At 47.4% G+C, this 19224-nt stretch overlaps 2 protein-coding genes across 3 annotated transcripts; one reads left to right on the forward strand and one right to left on the reverse strand.

The window, feature by feature from the left end:
- Nucleotides 1-993: 993 nt before the first annotated feature.
- LOC311360465 (E3 ubiquitin-protein ligase MARCHF2-like) lies at nucleotides 994-8647 on the forward strand. The gene is made up of 5 exons (XM_084480542.1): nucleotides 994-1287; nucleotides 2757-2972; nucleotides 3891-4086; nucleotides 6049-6258; nucleotides 7285-8647. The coding sequence occupies exons 2-5, from the start codon at nucleotides 2761-2763 to the stop codon at nucleotides 7438-7440; spliced, it is 774 nt and encodes a 257-aa protein (XP_084336668.1). The 5' UTR covers nucleotides 994-1287; nucleotides 2757-2760; the 3' UTR covers nucleotides 7441-8647.
- A 1559-nt stretch (nucleotides 8648-10206) lies between these two features.
- LOC311360413 (ras-related protein Rab-11B) lies at nucleotides 10207-15498 on the reverse strand. 2 transcript variants are annotated; one of them, XM_084480486.1, is made up of 5 exons: nucleotides 15355-15498; nucleotides 13386-13581; nucleotides 12661-12854; nucleotides 11882-11962; nucleotides 10207-11146 (listed from the first exon to the last, which is right to left on the reverse strand). In XM_084480486.1, the coding sequence occupies exons 1-5, from the start codon at nucleotides 15392-15394 to the stop codon at nucleotides 11001-11003; spliced, it is 657 nt and encodes a 218-aa protein (XP_084336612.1). In that variant the 5' UTR covers nucleotides 15395-15498; the 3' UTR covers nucleotides 10207-11000. The 2 variants fall into 2 exon arrangements, with proteins under 2 accessions (XP_084336612.1, XP_084336613.1); XM_084480487.1 differs by having other exon boundaries at nucleotides 11039-11592.
- Between the last annotated feature and the right edge of the window lie 3726 nt (nucleotides 15499-19224).

Raw genomic sequence — 19224 nt, forward strand, 5'->3', positions numbered from 1 at the left:
TCCAGGCGAGAATGTGCAGTTCTGGTGGTTTGTGGTAAATAAAAATCACTTTCACTATTCACTATTTTTCAAGTTTGTATTACTCGGGAGTGGACAAAATATAATAACTTTATGCAACTGTGTCTTTTTTTTTTATTATTTGAAAACAAGTAAGAACAAAAAACATAGTGTTCCCAACTTTTTAAGCATTAACTTTTCAGCATTAACACAAAACGAAGGACTGAATCCAAAGACACCACACAGGTCAAGCATTTACCAATATGCTCAAATCCCAACTCAAACGAGGGTTAGAATGACGTCATTATATATCATCATATATAAAGGTATATATATGTGAATATATATATATATATAAACCTATATTCTTCTTCTGCTGGTATATTTCCGTTGGCGTTTGTTGAAGTCCACTAACAGCTATCTCATGATTTTCTCCAGCACGGTCCCATGATCTCGTGACTTCCACTGGACTTCGACCGAGTAGAATCGTGGGATGTGTAAAGAGGAACGAGGAACACGTTTTCTCATCTTTGCAGGGGAAGAGCGCGCACACAAACATACGCACACATGCACACACACACACACACACACACACACACACACACACACACACACACACACACGCAGATTGAGGTTCTCAATCTTCACTGCAGAAGTTAAGTGAAAAATAATAATAATAAAAAAAAAAAATAAAAAAAAAAAATATATATATATATATAGGCCTATATACAAGTAATTAGTAATTATCTCAAAAAATACAAATCGATATACCCTAACTCAAATAATAATAATAATCATCATGATAATATTAGCCATATTCCATTATGGTTTATTGTTCTGCAGTTTGATGGCGTTCCCTCGTGTCTCGTAATGTATCTTTAAACCCTGCAGGATACAGTGTGAGCCAGAATGCGGGCTGCGTGTTTTTTTTTTTTTAACACCTGCAAAGATTACGGTCACGTGACCGCGCACAGCTGAGGGATGTTGCGCGAGCCTTGCCCGTTGCTAACCAGCGAGCTAGGCTAGCTAGTCCTCCCAACATCCCCCGGACACACAGATCATCCGACATTCACCACAGACACACGGAAAACAAAAAAAACAACAACCAGCGAGTCATATACCGTAAGCCATGGGGAGGACACAACACACGAGTTCCAGCGACAGAAACGCATTTTTCGCCAGACGTCCATGTCATACCCAGTAGCTAGGCTAGCGCTAGCCGGGCTGTTGATAAGACGGTAGCGGGGCTCCGAGGGCCGAGGCCGGGCGAGGCGACGCGGGGCCGTCGGGGTGAGTGTCTGCTGCTCTTCTAACGCGGGACCAGCTTCCCCCCCCCAATTAAACCGCAACTCATGTGTTTTGTCAGATGCCATTGTTTGTGGACGTCTGCTTCCCCCCCCCAGAAAGGTACCGTTGTTGTCAATCTCAATCCCCAAGCAGCAGGAGACCTGAATGGCTAAAGCTTCCTTTAAAGGAGTGACCGCTGGTCACTCCTTTAAATGATCTGCGGTCACTCTTACACCTTTGAGTAAGACCTGCCTGTCTCACTTGACTGGCAGGATGCACCTTTTATTACTCCTGCAACGCGAGGCTACTGGGGAGGGGCGTTACAATGGACACCCTCATCGGCTGTCACTCATAACAACATCCATTATTCTGCGCTTACTTGTTACTGTATAGTTATAGAGTTATAGCATGATAGTAGTTCACGATCTGGATGTGTAGATACAGGTATGGATCCTCACCCTAGCGCCAACACATTAAAACATGTATGATCCATGATGCAGCATCACCACCTGAGAGTTTGCTTCTTTAGTTTCTCAGACAGCTGTCCCAGCTGGTCTAGACCTGGCTGTATGTAACCCTACACTACAACCCTGCTTGGTCACACATAGTAAGCTTTGTTGATCGTTTTAGTTTTAGTTTTTTTTTTTTAACAAATACCGTAACTCGTATAACATCATATTGACATCTCATTTAGAAGTCAAATGTTGAGCAAAACAAAGCAGCCTTTCAGTGGATAAAAAATGTTGACTAAGGCCTTCTTTGTGTCATCTGAGTTGAAGCACAATACCAGCCTGGTGAAGCTAGGCGTAACCTGTCTCTCCTGGCTTCACCAAAACATCATTTACCAATATCGTTGGTCATGATTACTTCCTTGTAACGATTTTCTGCACAATCTGCTCAAACGCTTGCCTGCCGTGAATGTAAACAACGGCAGTATAGCACTTTCGTCTTTTGTGAGGAGACATTTTGTGAACTACTTCACAAAATGTATGACGATTCATTATTTTGTCCACAAACTCCGATGCACATTCATTTCCAGAGTTCTATATTGCTGTTGTTTACAAAGGTGGATGATATTGTTGACGGATGTGTATAGCGTAAACAGAGTAGACGGTGACGATGGTTTGATCACCCAGACCAGTATTGTAACCTCTTTTAGATTAGATTAGATTCACTTTATTGTCACCACACAGTAACAGGTTACAATGCAACGAAATGTAGGTGGCTCTCACCAGAGTGCAAACATCAGTTTGAGCAACATGCATCTATATATATATATATATATATATATATATATATATATATACAGTATAATATCCCTGCAGCAAATAGTTCATGACAATAGTTCTAATTACAGTCAAGTGCCAGTAGTGCAAAAAGAAAGTGTGACTGAGCTGTAGTGGACTTTGAACTCTACCCGTGGAGCTCATACTGTCCCGCTGTGGTTCCTCCCCCCCCCCCCTCCACACCAGAGCCATGTCCTCCTCTGGCTGCTGCCCCCTCCCGGGCTCCCTGTGCGACTACTCTGGCGGCGGCGGCGGCGAGGCTGACTCCCCCAAGGACCCGACGGAGCAGTCCGACTCCTCCTCCTCCTCCTCCTCCTCCTCGCAGGCCCAGTACGTCGCCAAGGTTACGGCCAAAAACGGCCGACCGCTCTCGACCATCGTCAAAGCCGTCAGCCTGCAGAGGTAAAGACGCTCGTAAGACGGTGTGTCCGGAATGGAATGTTCCGCCGGCGTTGGAATCCCGTGGCGCTTGTGCAATCGGTGCCTGCATTGTTCCGGAGGGAACGTGTGTGTGTGTGTGTGTGTGTGTGTGTGTGTGTGTGTGTGTGTGTGTGTGTGTGTGTGTGTGTGTGTGTGTGTGTGTGTGTGTGTGTGTGTGTGTGTGTGTGTTGCGTTGTCGTCGGTCAATGCGTTCTAATGTGTTGTTGTGCGCTGTCGGGGACAGTTTCATACCGGTCAGGCCATAAGACAGCTGAACTCCTGAGCTACCTAGCTCACCATTAAGCCACTTCATAACAGTCCACATCTGGATACAGATGTCTGTTAACATTTCTCTCTACGCTGCATCTATTTGTACCTTAGTTATTATTATATATTACAGTTATTATTATATTTTTATTTTATTCTAATCATTCATGCCCAGTATTGTAGTTTACTTATTTATTAGTTTATTTAGGCATGGCAAGGCAAGGCAACTTTATTTATATAGCACTTTTCATACACAAGGCAGACTCAAAGTGCTTCACATATAAACATTGTCATACAATAAAAGAAAATAATAGATAAAATAGATAGAAAATAAAGGCAAAGTTTAAAAAAAAAAACATTTTAGAAAGGCAAAGTTAAAAAATGCATTTTAGAAAATGAGAAAATAAAGGCAAAGTTACTAATAAAATTAAAAATAGAAGCAATGTAGATTTAAGATTTAGCAGGCTTAGGCTTAGCTGTCTTACTTGTGTTTCTTTTATACCTTTACTTTTCTTTATATCGCCCTGTTGAAGGAGCCTGAGACCTAAGAATTTCATGGCGAGCGACTGGGTCTGTAATTGTTGTGCACATGACAAATAAAACCTCTTGATTCTTGTTTCCCCCTCTCCGCAGTGACCTGGGGATGTGCCGCATTTGCCACGAGGGCGCGGGCGGCGAGACGCTGCTCTCCCCCTGCGACTGCACGGGGACGCTGGGCAAAGTGCACAAGAGCTGCCTGGAGAGGTGGCTGTCCTCCTCCAACACCAGCTACTGCGAGCTCTGCCACACCGAGTTCACCACCGAGCGGCGGCCGCAGCCCCTCACGCAGGTCAGCCCCCGCCCCGCGGCGCCGTCGTTTGTAGTCCACCGCTTTGAGTCAACGACCGATGGAAATTCATATGGACCAGGATCGAATTAATGACCTTATATTATTGTAACGTAATAACGTTTTAATGTTTTGTGAGCGTAGAATAGGGCGTTTTGCCATTGGTTGAATTGCGGCACATCCCCAGGTCGCTGTGGAGAGGGGGAAACAGAATCAAGATTCAAGATTCAAGAGGTTTTATTTGTCATATGCACAACAATTACAGACCCAGTCGCTCGCCATGAAGTTCTTAAGTCTCAGGCTCCTTCAACAGGGCGATATAAAGAAAAGTAAAGGTATAAAAGAAACACAAGTAACAGAGCTAAGCCTAAATAAACTATAATAAATAAACTTATGAAGACGGTAAAGTGGTAATAATATTCCCTCAGCTTCCTATGATAATATCTTGAGCTGACGTAGTTGTTTTATGTATATATCTGTACAAAAAAGCACGATCACATCACCCCGGTCCTCGCATCGCTCCACTGGCTCCCCATCCGCTACCGCATTGATTTCAAACTTCTTCTGACTGTCTACAAATCCCTCCATGGTCTGGCCCCCACCTACCTCTCTGATATTCTCCACCACCACATCCCATCTAGAGCACTACGGTCAGCTGACCAACTATTGTTGGAAGTGCCCAGGACCAGGCAAAAGACCAGGGGGGACAGAGCCTTTGCTGTAGCAGCTCCCAGACTCTGGAACTGCCTCCCCCTACACATCCGGGCAGCCCAGTCGCTTAATAATTTTAAATCCCAGTTAAAGACCCACCTTTTTTCACTGGCCTTCGATTAGTGTTTCCTTTTTTCAAGTGCTAGCAAATAGTGTCCCCTAGTTACCTTTAAATTCTCTTCTATTTTATCTTATTTTAACTCCTAGAGTCATTGTCTTTTAACCCTTCCTTTTCTTCTTCTTCTTCTTCCGTTTTTTTTTGCCTTAGGTCTTTTTCAATGTGTATCTGCACTTTCTGTGAAGCACTTTGGTTGCGGCTCAGCCGCATGTAAATGTGCTATACAAATAAAATTTGACTTGACTTGACTTGATAGCGGAACTGAACGATCAGGCCGGTTCATGTGGACTCCTCGCTCGCTGCAGTAGGGAAATGATCACAACGTACGAATGCCTCTCTTCCACCAACAGTACCAGCTCAACTCGCCGCCACGACTTAGCGCGGCACCACTTGGTTTGGTTCCAGGCGCGTCGTGTGTTTCCCTCTAGAATGAAGCACCTCTTCAATGTGGGCGGGTCGTCACGAGCACACGTGCGCGAAACTGCAACACACGCGCGACCACGCAACACATAAACAAGACACACAGGAGCGTCTCCACCTCTGTCACGGCCCACAGCGTGTTCTATGCGCGCTGATCCTGATTTAAAAAAAAAAAAAAAGTACCAGGTACCACATTTTGGTGATTGGAACGCAAAAGAAGGCGGGCCAAGTCGAGGGTCGAGCTGGTACTGTCGGTCGAAAAAGGGGGGCATTAGTGTGTACTCACCAAAGACCCACCCACAGCGGTGTCACAAAAGCCGTTTCTCAATTCGCGTTCTTGTGTGTTCTCGTGTACTTGCGTTCTCGATAAACGTCATCAGTGGTAGCCCAAGCACTGTTCCAATTCCAAGTACGCGAGTACTGTCGTAAAACCCGGAAGTGTTCTCGATGCGTTCTCGATGAGGCTGTTCTACTGAGGATGCATCGGAGGTGACTCGTGTGGACTTGGGACCGTTAAATATCCCAGAATGCATCATCGAGTCCGCTGCTGTTCCAATTGCAGGTGCGTACTCGCGTTCTCGGAAGTCTGTACTTGAAAGTCCGGACTTGCCAAGTACGTACTTCCAAGTCCGCGAGAACGTAGTCCGCGTACTTGGTATTGAGAAATGGCTTCCGTCCTCTCTGTGCCCCCGCCTGCTGCTCCTCCTCCTCCTCAGTGGCTGAAGGACCCGGGCCCTCGCAGCGAGAAGCGCACACTGCTGTGCGACATGGCCTGCTTCCTGCTCATCACGCCCCTGGCCGCCATCTCCGGCTGGCTGTGTCTCCGCGGGGCCCAGGACCACCTGCAGCTGAAGAGCCGGCTGGAGGCCGTGGGGCTCATCGCCTTAACCATCGCTCTCTTCACCATCTACATCCTCTGGACCCTGGTAGGTGGCGTAGCAAGGCGCCGTAGCGCTGGCTGTAGCACTGGCCGTAGCACTAGCTGTAGCACTGGCCGTAGCACTAGCTGTAGCACTAGCCGTAGCACTGGCCGTAGTACTAGCTGTAGCACTAGCCGTAGTACTAGCTGTAGCACTAGCCGTAGCACTGGCCGTAGTACTAGCTGTAGCACTAGCCGTAGCACTAGCTGTAGCACTAGCCGTAGCTGTAACGCTAGCCGTAGCACTAGCCGTAGCAATAGCCGTAGCACTAGCTGTAGCACTAGCCGTAGCACTAGCTGTAGCACTAGCCGTAGCACTAGCTGTAGCACTAGCCGTAGCACTAGCCATAGCACTAGCTGTAGCACTAGCTGTAGCACTAGCCGTAGCACTAGCTGTAGCACTAGCTGTAGCACTAGCCGTAGCACTAGCCGTACCCTAGCACTAGCCATAGCACTAGCTGTAGCACTAGCCGTAGCACTAGCCGTACCCTAACCCTAACCATAACCCTAGCACTAGCACTGCGTGGGCTTCACGATTACGACAAAAATGATACTTGGTACTTGACACTTGGCCATTGGTTTACCCAATAACGTGATTTAGATTATTCACTGCACTATTTTTAAATAATCATTTTTTATTAAAACACTATTTATTAGCGTTGTAATCGTTGGTCATTTGATTTAAAAGTCATCAGATTTACTCATCATTTTATGCATCCTTTTCTCATATTTCTTTGAAAACGTGAAATGCGACCTTGCACAATTAGCGAATTACAGAAGCCAAGATCTGGATTTCTATTCATAAGCGATGAATGGTGCAGCCCTGGTTGTGTATTATCTCAACAGCGTTGCTGTTTTACCGATCGGATACGGCAAGAGTCGTATCTATTGGTTAGCTCCACTGGTCTGGATACGTCACCCCCCTTGTGTTCTTCTGATTTGGTCGTAGTGTTATCCGATTATTGCGTGCAGTGATATTTTCAAACGCATGCTTGAGTCGGGCCGTCTCAAAGTCTTTTTTTCTCCGCTCCAGGTGTCGTTCCGCTATCACTGTCAGCTGTACTCTGAGTGGAGACGCACCAACCAGAAGGTGCGTCTGCTCATGCCCGAAATGAAAGGTGCGCACGCCACGCAGCATTCATTGCCCACCAAGTCCACCAAGAAAACCACGGACGAGACCATCGTATGAGCCCAGCAGAGCCGCCCCAAGGACCAGGGGGGGCGGTGGAGGGGGAACAAAATGGCACCCTCTAAAACATTTTGAAAGCGTCAAAACATGAATAAACGTTTGCACTTATCTCGGCGGGACGCCGACGGACTGGAGCGACTCTCTCCTGACTCTCGTTTTTCTGTGAAGCACTTGATGTTCCTCAACAACGACGGACACGGGAGGACCCCCTCCCCCCCCCCCCCCCCCGCTGCGGAGGGGGAACGATTGTCACACGCTACAGGCATCACCCCGGAGACCCCCTGAGTGGGAGGGGGGGGACGGACGGCGGAGGAGGAACCAGGCCGACCGTATGGCTTGGCTTTGACCAGAGCGCAACAACTATTATAGGACACACAAGCTAACGTAGCGGGATATAATGGATTTAGCATGCTACTACAGTATACCTAAAGCATACTCACCACCTACGTATCCCCTCGACTCCCTCACTATGTATTTACTAGAGCTCCCAACAACCAGCAGCCAATGGCCTGCCTGAAGACTAATTGTTGAACAAACACACGACAATTGACTTGAGTCAATTCATGCTATCTGTGAATATTCTTTCTAAAGAAATATGGTCCTCTGATTACAATCGTTGTCTATAATCGTAGAACTGTTTTTAATGGTCTGGGCAGAGCAGCACTGTAGGAGGGGTCTCCTATCCCCTACCCAGACCATTCAAACAAGTCATTGAAGCTCAGAAAACAAAGGTTGCTTATAGTATAATCTATATATCTGTTAAGAACTGTATCGTGGTATTTAATTGAAGTCTCAGAAGTATTCAGATTGGCTGGAGTTTCTGTGTTGTCTCATGAAGAAGGACACTAGGTACCGTCTCTCGACCCACTTGTATGTGCGCCACCACTGGGACAGCGTGGCGAAACAAACACACAACTGTACAAGGTGACGGTGTACAGTTTCAAACATAAGAGAACTTAGTGTGTGTGTGACTGCAGCGACGTGGAAACCCCCTAACCCTCTACAGTACCACTGGTCCCACTGCGCCCGGACACGGGGGCACCGCTGCCCCTTGCTGGGACGACCAGGGGGACAAATGTATCCAGTTTTTTTTTGAGATGTCTGTCACAGTGCGGCGTATGCTAATTCAAATGCTATTTAAGTTTAGTCTTCCTGCTGCACTCCCTCGAGGGAACATGTGTTGGGTGATCGTGCAATAAAATGTAAAGGATTCCCGGACTTGTCGTATGGTTCTCACAGGAGTGGTATCTTGTGTCTTCATAACCTCCTCCTCCTCCATGGTCCTTCCATCCATATCCCGGCGTGTTTATCATTCATTCTCGATTTCTTGCTTATTTTTTATTGTAACGGTCGCTTCATCTGTTTTTTGCTAAAGTATGATTTGACTGTACTTGGGTCTGACAAGGCTCTAATGCTCCCAGGTATGCATGCACAGGCCAGGTCAGCCGTTCCTTATCGTCGGGGTGTCACTACAATGTTCGTCCATTTTAGTGCAGAAGACAAAGAAAAATTTGGTTTTGGCGTAATTTCACTGCTGACGAGGTGGTGTGCAGTCTATCGCCCGTGGACCACCCTCCAGCTACCGGCGTCCAGCCTCGGTACCCCCGGAGTGTGTTCCCATGGGTCTGCGGGATCAGAACCATGGACAGCACCCCTCTCGTCTTCATTAGATGCTTCATTAAGGCCCCGACACACCGTTCAGACCGCCCATCGTCGTCGGAAGAAAAGGCGGTCGGACCGATTTGGTCACGGCCGGTTCAACGTGTGGCCGTCGGCTGAAAAGAACACAGACGGCACAGCACACACCCAACAGACTCAGGTCACAGCACACACCGGACAGACTCAGGTCACAGCACACACCGAACAGACTCAGGTCACAGCACACACCGGACAGACTCAGGTCACAGCACAAAAACCGGACAGACTCAGGTCACAGCACACACCCAACAGACTCAGATCACAGCACACACCCAACAGACTCAGGTCACAGCACACACCCAACAGACTCAGAACAGACTCAGGTCACCGACCTCGCCAGACTGTCCGACGGCCGGTAATCTGGTCGGTGTGTCAGGGCCTTAACGCTTTAGATGGAGATGCTTTCATCTGAAGCCAATTCCAGGTGAGGACAAGTAAAGCACACTCCTCTATTGAATTCACAGCAGTGAAGACTGCAGATTCACTATAGGAAATTGATAGGTTAGTAGTTCTTGTATTACTTAATAATATTTAAGTGCCTATGAGTTGGTGCTAATTCAACAATCAATATTATAGATCTACACAATAGCACTACAACCATGGCTGGCGTAGGCATCCAGGGGTAGAACACGATTGCTGGCTCATCAATACTAAAGTGTGCAGATACATTTTTGGATATTTTCAAATTAATGTTTGTGCATTTGAATGGGTTTCTGGTTTGGACTGGTATTTCTGTGTAGAACGTGTATAGCTAGGAGTGTTGTATTCTGTGTTGTGTCTGAGAGGTTCATGGAGCAGAATAACGGCAGTAGTAGTACATACCACTTCATCTCCTAACCCCTCACTTGCCACAGCCGTCCATTGCCTGTGTTATCGAGACATGCTGCCATCTAGTGGTCTTCATCTCTCTCTGCAGCCCCTTTCCAAAGGATAGACTCGTAAATGCACATCGTATTTTGTCCATGTTCTCTATCTTGTCAGTACTCGTCAGAAACAGCTGGGTTGTTGTTAGAAAACACGTCAGGCTAAGTCAGCATCTTAATATTGTAAAATTTAATTTCATGGCATTAATATAATGTATGTGAGCAGATAAGCTATCATTTAAAAAAAAAAACAAGAAAAAAGAAAACAAGAATATATTTTACACTAATTGAAGTAAAGCTTTAGCAGCGTAACGACCAATTTTGAGATGATGGACTGGACGAGAAAGGAGGGAGGTGGGGGGGGGGGGGGTGTGGTGGCGAAAACAGGTCTGCTGGTACCACCGAAACAGGACCCAAGCTCATTCACGCATGACATCACATGCCGGCCCCTGACCCCCGAGCGGTAGGGAGCAGCCACGCCAGGCCGCCCGGGGCGGGGCAGGGAGGGGCGGGGCGGGGCGGGGGGGTAGCGCTGTGGGTGAAGAGGGGGCTCAGGCGACACTACTACCACACCGCTAGAGGCTATCACAGCTTATACAGCGTGGCAGCCCAGCGCAGTACCACCAGTCGCGTTTCGGGGGGGGGGGGGGAAATAGCACGCGGCCAATCTGGGTGAGATTACCGTTGAAGATCGAATTCAATGATTCATACTTTCTTGACGAGAGATTGACGGCTCTGTGTAGAGGTCCGGCAGCACGGTGTGCGTGTCGTCGTCGTGTGTGTGCGTCGTTAAGTGCACGTTTCCTTCCCTTCCGATCCCCTTCTCGCAGTGAACACTGGAGCTGCCCACAGAGAAAGTGAACGCTCGACATTAAACTGAAGAAAGAAAAAAAAACGATTTTTTTTTTTTTTTGAATGATGTAATCTCTCCCCCCAGCAGGGTGTGGTGGTGTGGCGGTGGTGGTGGTGGTGGTGGTATGGTAGGCCAGTCGCCGTGGGTTACAGGTTCTGGCAGCACTGCAGTTTGCCCCCCCGCTGGCCGTCGGTGGGGGGGGGGACACTGATGTCCACCACGTTGTTTCCAGGGGACTCGTCGTGGGCGGACCGCTCGGCTATCTGCTTCTGTGATACGATGCGATAGATTTCTGTTCCAAAAAAAAAAAAGACACGCAGTGCAAAGGGGTGGGGTGAAAGTAATGGCATCACTGTGTTGTTACACAGAGAAGGAATTGTTTCACATGTTTCACAACGACAAATTAAATATGGTACTGGTTATGGAGGTTATGTACCCTGGAAATCCAGAGGGAACGAGCTATATACTCACTCCCTGTTTCCCCTGGCCCAGAACATTAACCAATCGCATCGGTGTATCTGATATAGGCGGGGCCAAAAGCGTTGCTGTTTTACCGACCGGATACAGCAAGAGTCTTATCTATTGGTTAGCTCCGCTGGTCTGGATACGTCACCCCCTTGTGTTCTTCTGATTGGTCGTAGTGTTATCCAATTGCTTGCAGTGATATTTTCGAATGCATGCTTGGGGCCGCCCCTCGAGACCCCTACAGCTTTCTAGATGTGGCTCTGGATGTCCAGGCTACAGGTTATGTGTAATATACAGAAATTGTAAAAAAAAAAAAAAACATTTTAAGTTAAAGAACATTCTTTTTTAGAAACGATATCCCTAAAGATTATTTTGGAAATTGTCCCACAAATGACCAGATTATTGTTTATTTTGATGTTTGATGACATACAGACTTATAGAACAATAAGCCTTACATCCAGACCACGATGTCTGTCTTCTACTTTAAATACCAGATACCAGTTCAGCTTTTTGATTTATTTATTTAAAGCCATCGTCTATTTTCAGTTTCTCTTGAGCTTACCTGTTAGGATATTCTTGAAAGCTTCCTCAACATTTGTAGAGTCCAAGGCAGACGTTTCTATGAATGACAGATTGTTCTTTTCTGTGGAACAAAAAACAAAACGAAAGACAAAAAACCATCAAGCCTCAGTAAGCCTGTGCTGCTCGACGGATGTCAGAGCGGTCAATAGTGTGACTCTGACGGTCTATAATTTTAGCATTTACACTACTCCTACTGTATATGTGTGTGTGTGTGTGTGTGTGTGTGTGTCTTGTGGCAACCCGGCCCGGTCCCAATCAACGTGATGCAGAGCACCTGAGGAAGCCTGCTTAAAAGGCAGGCTTCCACGTCCATTCGGGGCTCTCTCGTGGCTGGGGTGGACGCAGAGTCCAGCCGTTGTGGCTGCTCCACGCGATCATCTTTTAGTTCTTTTATAAAAGAGACTTTATGTTTGATTAAACGAGCTTTTGTGGCGTAACACCCAATCGATTTGCGCGCTGATTCAAGCGAGGTGGTTCACTCCCCGAGGCGGGTTGCCACAGTCTATATCTGTAAACACAAACACATACACACCTATTACATGTTTTAACAAAATAGTGTGTTTGGCTATGACTACACCCAAAGACGCTTTACAAAAAAAGGAATACATACAGACAGTACAGACACTCAAACAAAAGGCAAATAAACAACAATAGACAACAATAGAGAACACATTAAGAGAGAGAGAGAGAGAGAGAGAGAGAGAGAGAGAGAGAGAGAGAGAGAGAGATCCGGCTCTGATCCCCCCCCCCCCCGGGTACCTGCGAAGGCGCGGGCCTCGTCGGTAGGCACGGCGCGCAGGTGCCGCAGGTCGCTCTTGTTGCCCACCAGCATGATGACAATGTTGTTGTCGGCGTGGTCGCGCAGCTCCTTCAGCCAGCGCTCCACGTTCTCGTAGGTCAGGTGCTTGGCGATGTCATACACCAGCAGGGCCCCCACCGCCCCCCGGTAGTACCTGGGGGAGGGAGGGGGGAGGAGGAGGAGGGAGGGAGGGGAGGGAGGAGGGGGACCGCAGGTCAGGTGAGGGTGAGAGGACCGGCCAATGAGAGGAGAGAGATTGGGGGGGGCGCACTCACACTAAGCAAAGTGTCCCTGTACCGTACTCCAGTAGGATTCCCCCCCCCACAGTGCCGCTGGCCTGTGCTCACACTAGAGCAATCTCAACTGGGCCTGAGTACGGTGGCCTCTTGTACATATACAGGCTGCGTATCCGTGCGTGTGTGCTGCGTGTGTCGGCTCATTAGCATCTGTACCGTGGACCTGAGCACACCTCTCCGAAAGTGTACTGAGGCCACGGAGTTGAACTGTACTGGAGTACAGGACGGCGTGCTCACACTAACGCCAAACCATCTAGACTTTAGGGGGGCAGACAGACGTACTCAACGGCAACGGTACAGACGGCCTCAGTGTGAGTGCGCCCTCAGACCGGTCCGGTCCGATTCACTTTTTTTTTTTTCCAACCCCCATCTCCGTTCCCTGAGCTCACGCGGAGGTGATGGCCCTGTAGCGCTCCTGGCCGGCCGTGTCCCAGATCTGGGCCTTTATCGTCTTGCCGTCCACCTGGATGCTGCGCGTGGCGAACTCCACGCCGATGGTGCTCTTGCTCTCCAGGTTGAACTCGTTGCGTGTGAACCTGGAGAGGAGGTTGCTCTTCCCTACGCCCGAGTCCCCGATCAGCACAACTGCAGAGGGGCGACACACGAGGGGAGGAGGACAATAGAGTTATGATAAATGTTATAATAGAGCTGTTATACACACTGTGGTGCCTTTGACTCAACTGATGTTTAGCTTGTTCTGCACGCTTTGCATTCCTGTGAACTCGAGTGTGACCCTGTGATTCAGATATCGTTGATTTTTTTTTTTTTACTCTGAACTGTCCCTTCTTAAGCACTTTGTAATGCAGCTCTGCGTGACGTTTGAATGCACTGTATGAATAAAGTTTGACTCGATTTCCAGTGTTCAACGGCGACAACAACAGATACATGATGACCGAGATGATAATATTTTCTATCACATGCTACATGAGTACAGTGCACGCGTTGGTTTCGGTTGTGTTGGACGTAGGCGCTCTCGGCTGATGCAGAACTGGGGTTGAACTGGGGTAGAACTGGGGTTGAACTGGGGTAGAACTGGGGTTGAACTGGGGTAGAACTGGGGTAGAACTGGGGTTGAACTGGGGTAGTACTGGGGTTGAACTGGGGTAGTACTGGGGATGAACTGGGGTAGTACTGGGGTTGAACTGGGGTGGTACTGGGGTAGTACTGGGGTAGTACTGGGGTTGAACTGGGGTAGTACTGGGGTAGAACTGGGGTAGTACTGGGGTAGTGAACCCAGCAGATGGAAGACTCTGAAGGCTAGTCTTCAGGAGCAGCAGCCCGGCGCGGCGCTGGCGGCGAGGGCCCGTCGTGCTCTCCTGCGCTCCCAAAAGGAAACGCAGCCCGACGTTTGTCTTCCCCCCCCCCCCCCCGACGGCCTCGTGCCGCTGGGGTCGCTGCAGGAAGCTGATAACATGTTCCAACCAAAGCCTGAATCGGCAGTTTCTGCTCTGTGTTTCGGCTCTTCCTGCGTTCTGCCACCGGGTGCAAGAATGATGTTGATGGGGGAGAAAGAGAGAGAGAGAGGAAGAGAGAGAGAGGAAGAGAGAGAGAGAGAGAGAGAGATGGTGCCTCCGGCAGATGTCCTATTCATCTCACAGAGGATACTTTGTTACATCTGAGACGGCCTTTTGGCGCTCAGGCCTGGGATGTGAATGTGCCACCACAGGTGATGGCATGGGCTAAAGAATAATAATAAATAATAAATAACACGACACACATGAAATCAGAACCGTAGATACAAACATGAAACGCAACCTTTCATTCAGCAGTGTAGCCTAAGTGACGATGAATCTGAATATAGTTGTTGTTGTTGCTCCCCTCGTCTTCTGTTTGTGTTCGATTTAAATCGATATATTATGGGGAATGTCATCACAGTATCGCCAATGGCTCGCATTCCCGTGTCATGCCGAGGCTGATTCATTATATTGATCTATTGGAAAGGCAATGCATTCAACAGATACAGGTTTGACACCGTGAGTGCATTTTTAAATGTCCAAACTGTTTAAATGCTAAACAAAAGGAGTACATCTGTTACAGAGTTACCTATTAGATTCAGTCAGTGTATGCCATATCAAGTTTTAAATGGTGTGTTGCATCCTTCGTCTCTTAATATAGCTGCGGGCGTTGTAATGTTACAATGATAGCATTATGTAGCAAAAAAAAAAAAAACACACCAAAAGATCAGGGAATACATTGTCTCTCTCATAAACACCCCTCAACACCTTTGATATAAATGTTACAATTAATACATATTTCAGATTCATACGTATTCGGGATAATGAAACAATAATAGATGTTACCAATAGTCGATATTCTGGAAATAGGGGGAATGCAGTCATCTTTGTATGTTGTTTTTACCTTTGAACAAGAAATCGTATTCATCGTCTCGGTTCCCCATTCTGGACGAGGCCGGTCCTCCACTTCTTGTCGGAAGAGGATATTTGAAGTGTGTGTGTATGAATTGTCGTTATATACAATAAAAAGGTTAGAAATTGTGACAAGACTCTGCGCCAGTGTTGGCTGTCAAAGCAAGCTGGCCGCAGGAAAGGAAAGCTCCTCAACTCTGCAGAAGGGGAGGAGCCCCTGCAGGTTCAATACCTTCCTCTAGGGGTCGCTATAGCCCCTGCAGGTTCAATACCTTCCTCTAGGGGTCGCTATAGCCCCTGCAAGTTCAATACCTTCCTCTAGGGGTCGCTATAGCCCCTGCAGGTTCAATACCTTCCTCTAGGGGTCGCTATAGCCCCTGCAGGTTCAATACCTTCCTCTAGGGGTCGCTAGCCCCTGCGGTGCCAATAGCCTCCTCCTAGGGACCGACAGACCGTATAGTTATGGGGGAAACTACATGATCTCTCTCTTTCTCTCTCGCATGTAGGACAGATGAGATTTCTAAATGCAAAAAGCACACAACACTTGAGGAACATATATAACCTCGGTTTAACGCATGCATACGTTAGACTCCTCTCTAGCAGAGAGAGTCAGAATACAGTTTGACAGAAACAGTATTTATACCGTTTCAGATCCTCCCACATTGCAGATGTCAAGATTCCTCCCACATTGCAGATGTCAAAAATCAAATCAGGTAATGTTTACCCAAGTGTTCTCATAGAGCACATGGGAGAGAGAGAGATGGAGAGAGAGATGGAGAGAGAGAGATGGAGGGAGAGAGAGAGAGGTGGAGAGAGGGAGAGAGAGGTGGAGGGAGAGAGAGGGAGAGAGAGCTGGAGGGAGAGAGAGAGGGAGAGAGATGGAGGGAGAGAGAGGGTGAGAGAGAGGTTGAGGGAGAGAGATGGAGGGAGAAAGAGGGGGAGAGAGATGGAGGGAGAAAGAGGGGGAGAGAGATGGAGGGAGAGAGAGGGAGAGAGAGGGAGAAAGAGGTGGAGGGAGAGAGAGAGAGGTGGAGGGAGAGAGAGGGAGAGAGATGGAGGGAGAAAGAGGGGGAGAGAGAGGGAGGGAGAGAGAGGGAGAGAGATGGAGGGAGAAAGAGGGGGAGAGAGAGGGAGGGAGAGAGAGAGAGAGAGAGAAACCTGGGTCAGAGGGTCAGACCTGGTAAAACCTAGTTCAGGGATTTCACTGTCACAACGAAAACCTGTGTGTGTGTGTGTGTGTGTGTGTGTGTGTGTGTGTGTGTGTGTTCAACAGCCAAAGAGGGGAGATGTGAGCCGTGGAGCTCAGAGACTGAGACTGTTCCCAGTTCCCCCTCAGGTCCTTCCCACTCCTCCCAGTCCTTCCCCACCTCTCTCTCAAGGTACCCTGGTCTGTGTGTTGACATGTTTGCCATGGTTAAAATGTTATTTGTTATATTTTACACAATTTATTTATATATATATTTTTCCCCCATCTGATTTTGAGGATTTTTACCAAAATATGTTAGCGCTAAGGGAGCATGTTTTAATAAAACCTGTGACTCTTACCTTTAAAATGTCATTTATTTAATGTTTCTATGTGCTACAGAGCAAGGGCGTCACTTTGCATAGGGACGGAGAGACATGTCCCGACCAACTTTGGGAAAGAAAGGATTGTCCCTACCATTATTTGGATTTATTATTTAATATAATGGAAATATATTTTACATAATGCATTTAATGTAATTTTTTTTTGCAAACTTTAGGGGGGAAGTCCCTCGGTCTGTATACCTCGCGCGATGGGCACGAGCACCGACTAAGGCCGCAGTATACAGCATTTCAGAATGTTAGTAAACAATAGCCGTAACAACACTTCCGGGTGGCAGAACGAGCGGCTACCACTGACCTGAAGCCATCCAGCCGGCTGTAAACACAAATAATAATAATAAATAATAATAAATAAATAACAATAAAGACTATGTCACACAGTCAACAAAACATTGTTGTTGATCTTCTATGGATGTTTATATATATATATATATATATATATATATATATATTAGTGGTGGGCATATATTTTTTTAATCTAGATTAATCTTGGAATTAATCTAGAATGGCTCATTTGAATTCTGCCGAAGGCATTCATAATATGTGTGTGCTAGCCTACCTAAATAATGACTAAAACTAAGTCTTTGAGAACGGGTTTCTCAAGCCAGGTGGCGCATTAGACCAGGGGCTCATCTCCTGTTTCCAAAATGCATCACAAACTCAAACGCGGGAAAATATAACGGCGCCGGGACGCGCTCTCGCTACAGGTCCACGGAACGCTCGTCTCCGGTGCGCGTCGTGGCGGCGGTGGGTTGACGGCAGACGGCTGGTACGCGTCCGCCTACCGCCGTACCAAGGCGGGCAGCTCGGAGGAAGATTTGGATTATTACAACAACAACCCAATTATTTTGACGCTCTGATATCACGATCAACCCAAAACGTGTCATCGCTCAACCAAGTTGTTTCTATTATCATTGCTACATTGTCTCCAGCATATGGCGCGATTATGGACAGTATATTTTTATTAAACACTCAGCTTCTGGTTAGTTTAACTTTGAGAATAGATTAACGGCAATTATTTTTTTATCGCACGATAAGAGTCTCGCGTTAACGCAGCACGTTAACGCCGATAACAGCCCATCACTAATATATATACACACACCACACAATAAAATTGAAAATATAAAGAAAGAAACAATAAAACAAACTAAAACCTTAACAATATATTGCGCATTTAAATGTGCATCAACGTTCACACATTCTTCGTGGGTGCTGCTGGGTGTGCTCTAACATAGTCTCTAACAGCTTTTGTTTCAGCTGGTCATGCACCTGTGGATCCACACTCTCCATCAAGTCCACCTTCGAAATGTTCCGTCTTGTGCTTCCGCTTTGTCGCGCGCCACTGAAAAAAAAAGAGTGGTGCGCGACACCACGCGACAGGGCTTAAATCCTGTCGCGCCGGCGAGATCTACGTCATTTTGACGTCACATTGTCGCGCGACAACTTGGGAACGGCGAGTATACTGCGGCCTTTAAATCCTGTCGCGCCGGCGAGATCTACGTCATTTTGACGTCACATTGTCGCGCGACAACTTGGGAACGGCGAGTATACTGCGGTCGCGTGAACCTCTGGAGCACGCGCGCATCGCCATCTGGCACTGGGAGAGTTTGGCACCAAGTTCCTAACTTCTACTCGCCTGACCTTTTTTGAGAGAACAACACAGGCACAGGTTTGAAGGACACACACACACACACACACACACACACACACACACACACACACGGAATGTATTTCATTACATTTATTTTGATCAGTGACAACGCAGAATTCCAATAACAAAATTGAATGCACTACGCAAAGAATAAGGCCATGCATTAAATGTTGATATTCAAATCCTGTTATTATGCCTTTGTTTACTCCACTCCTCGATCTGCGTGCTGCAGTCAGGGTTTACTCCATCTGTTTGAGGAAGAGAGAGAGAACAACACAGATTCGGAGAGCAGCGGCCGAGAAATGCGGCGGAGAGATCTGGTCAGCAAAAGCCCGTCTGGGGGTGGGGTGGGGGGAGGAGTTATATGACTTCCTCCTCTTGTTCTTCTCACCGTGACTCGGGCACGGTGCTATATAAACGGAAATTGACGCGATTCCACGAGTCTGCTATTGGTGGGGCTGGCTGACTGAACGCTGCGTTCTGGACCATGTAAGTAGCCGACTTTTATTTAACAAGAATGCTTTTGCTGACTTTCTGTTTGTAAACCAGTGATTTTGTTGTATTCATTATAGTTTCTCGGTTTGTATAAACCACATACCTACATTCGTGTCGGAAGCAGAGAATATA

Source organism: Micromesistius poutassou (assembly GCF_964030765.1).
Source record: "Micromesistius poutassou genome assembly, chromosome: 16".
In the NCBI taxonomy this organism is placed as follows: Eukaryota; Metazoa; Chordata; class Actinopteri; order Gadiformes; family Gadidae; genus Micromesistius; species Micromesistius poutassou.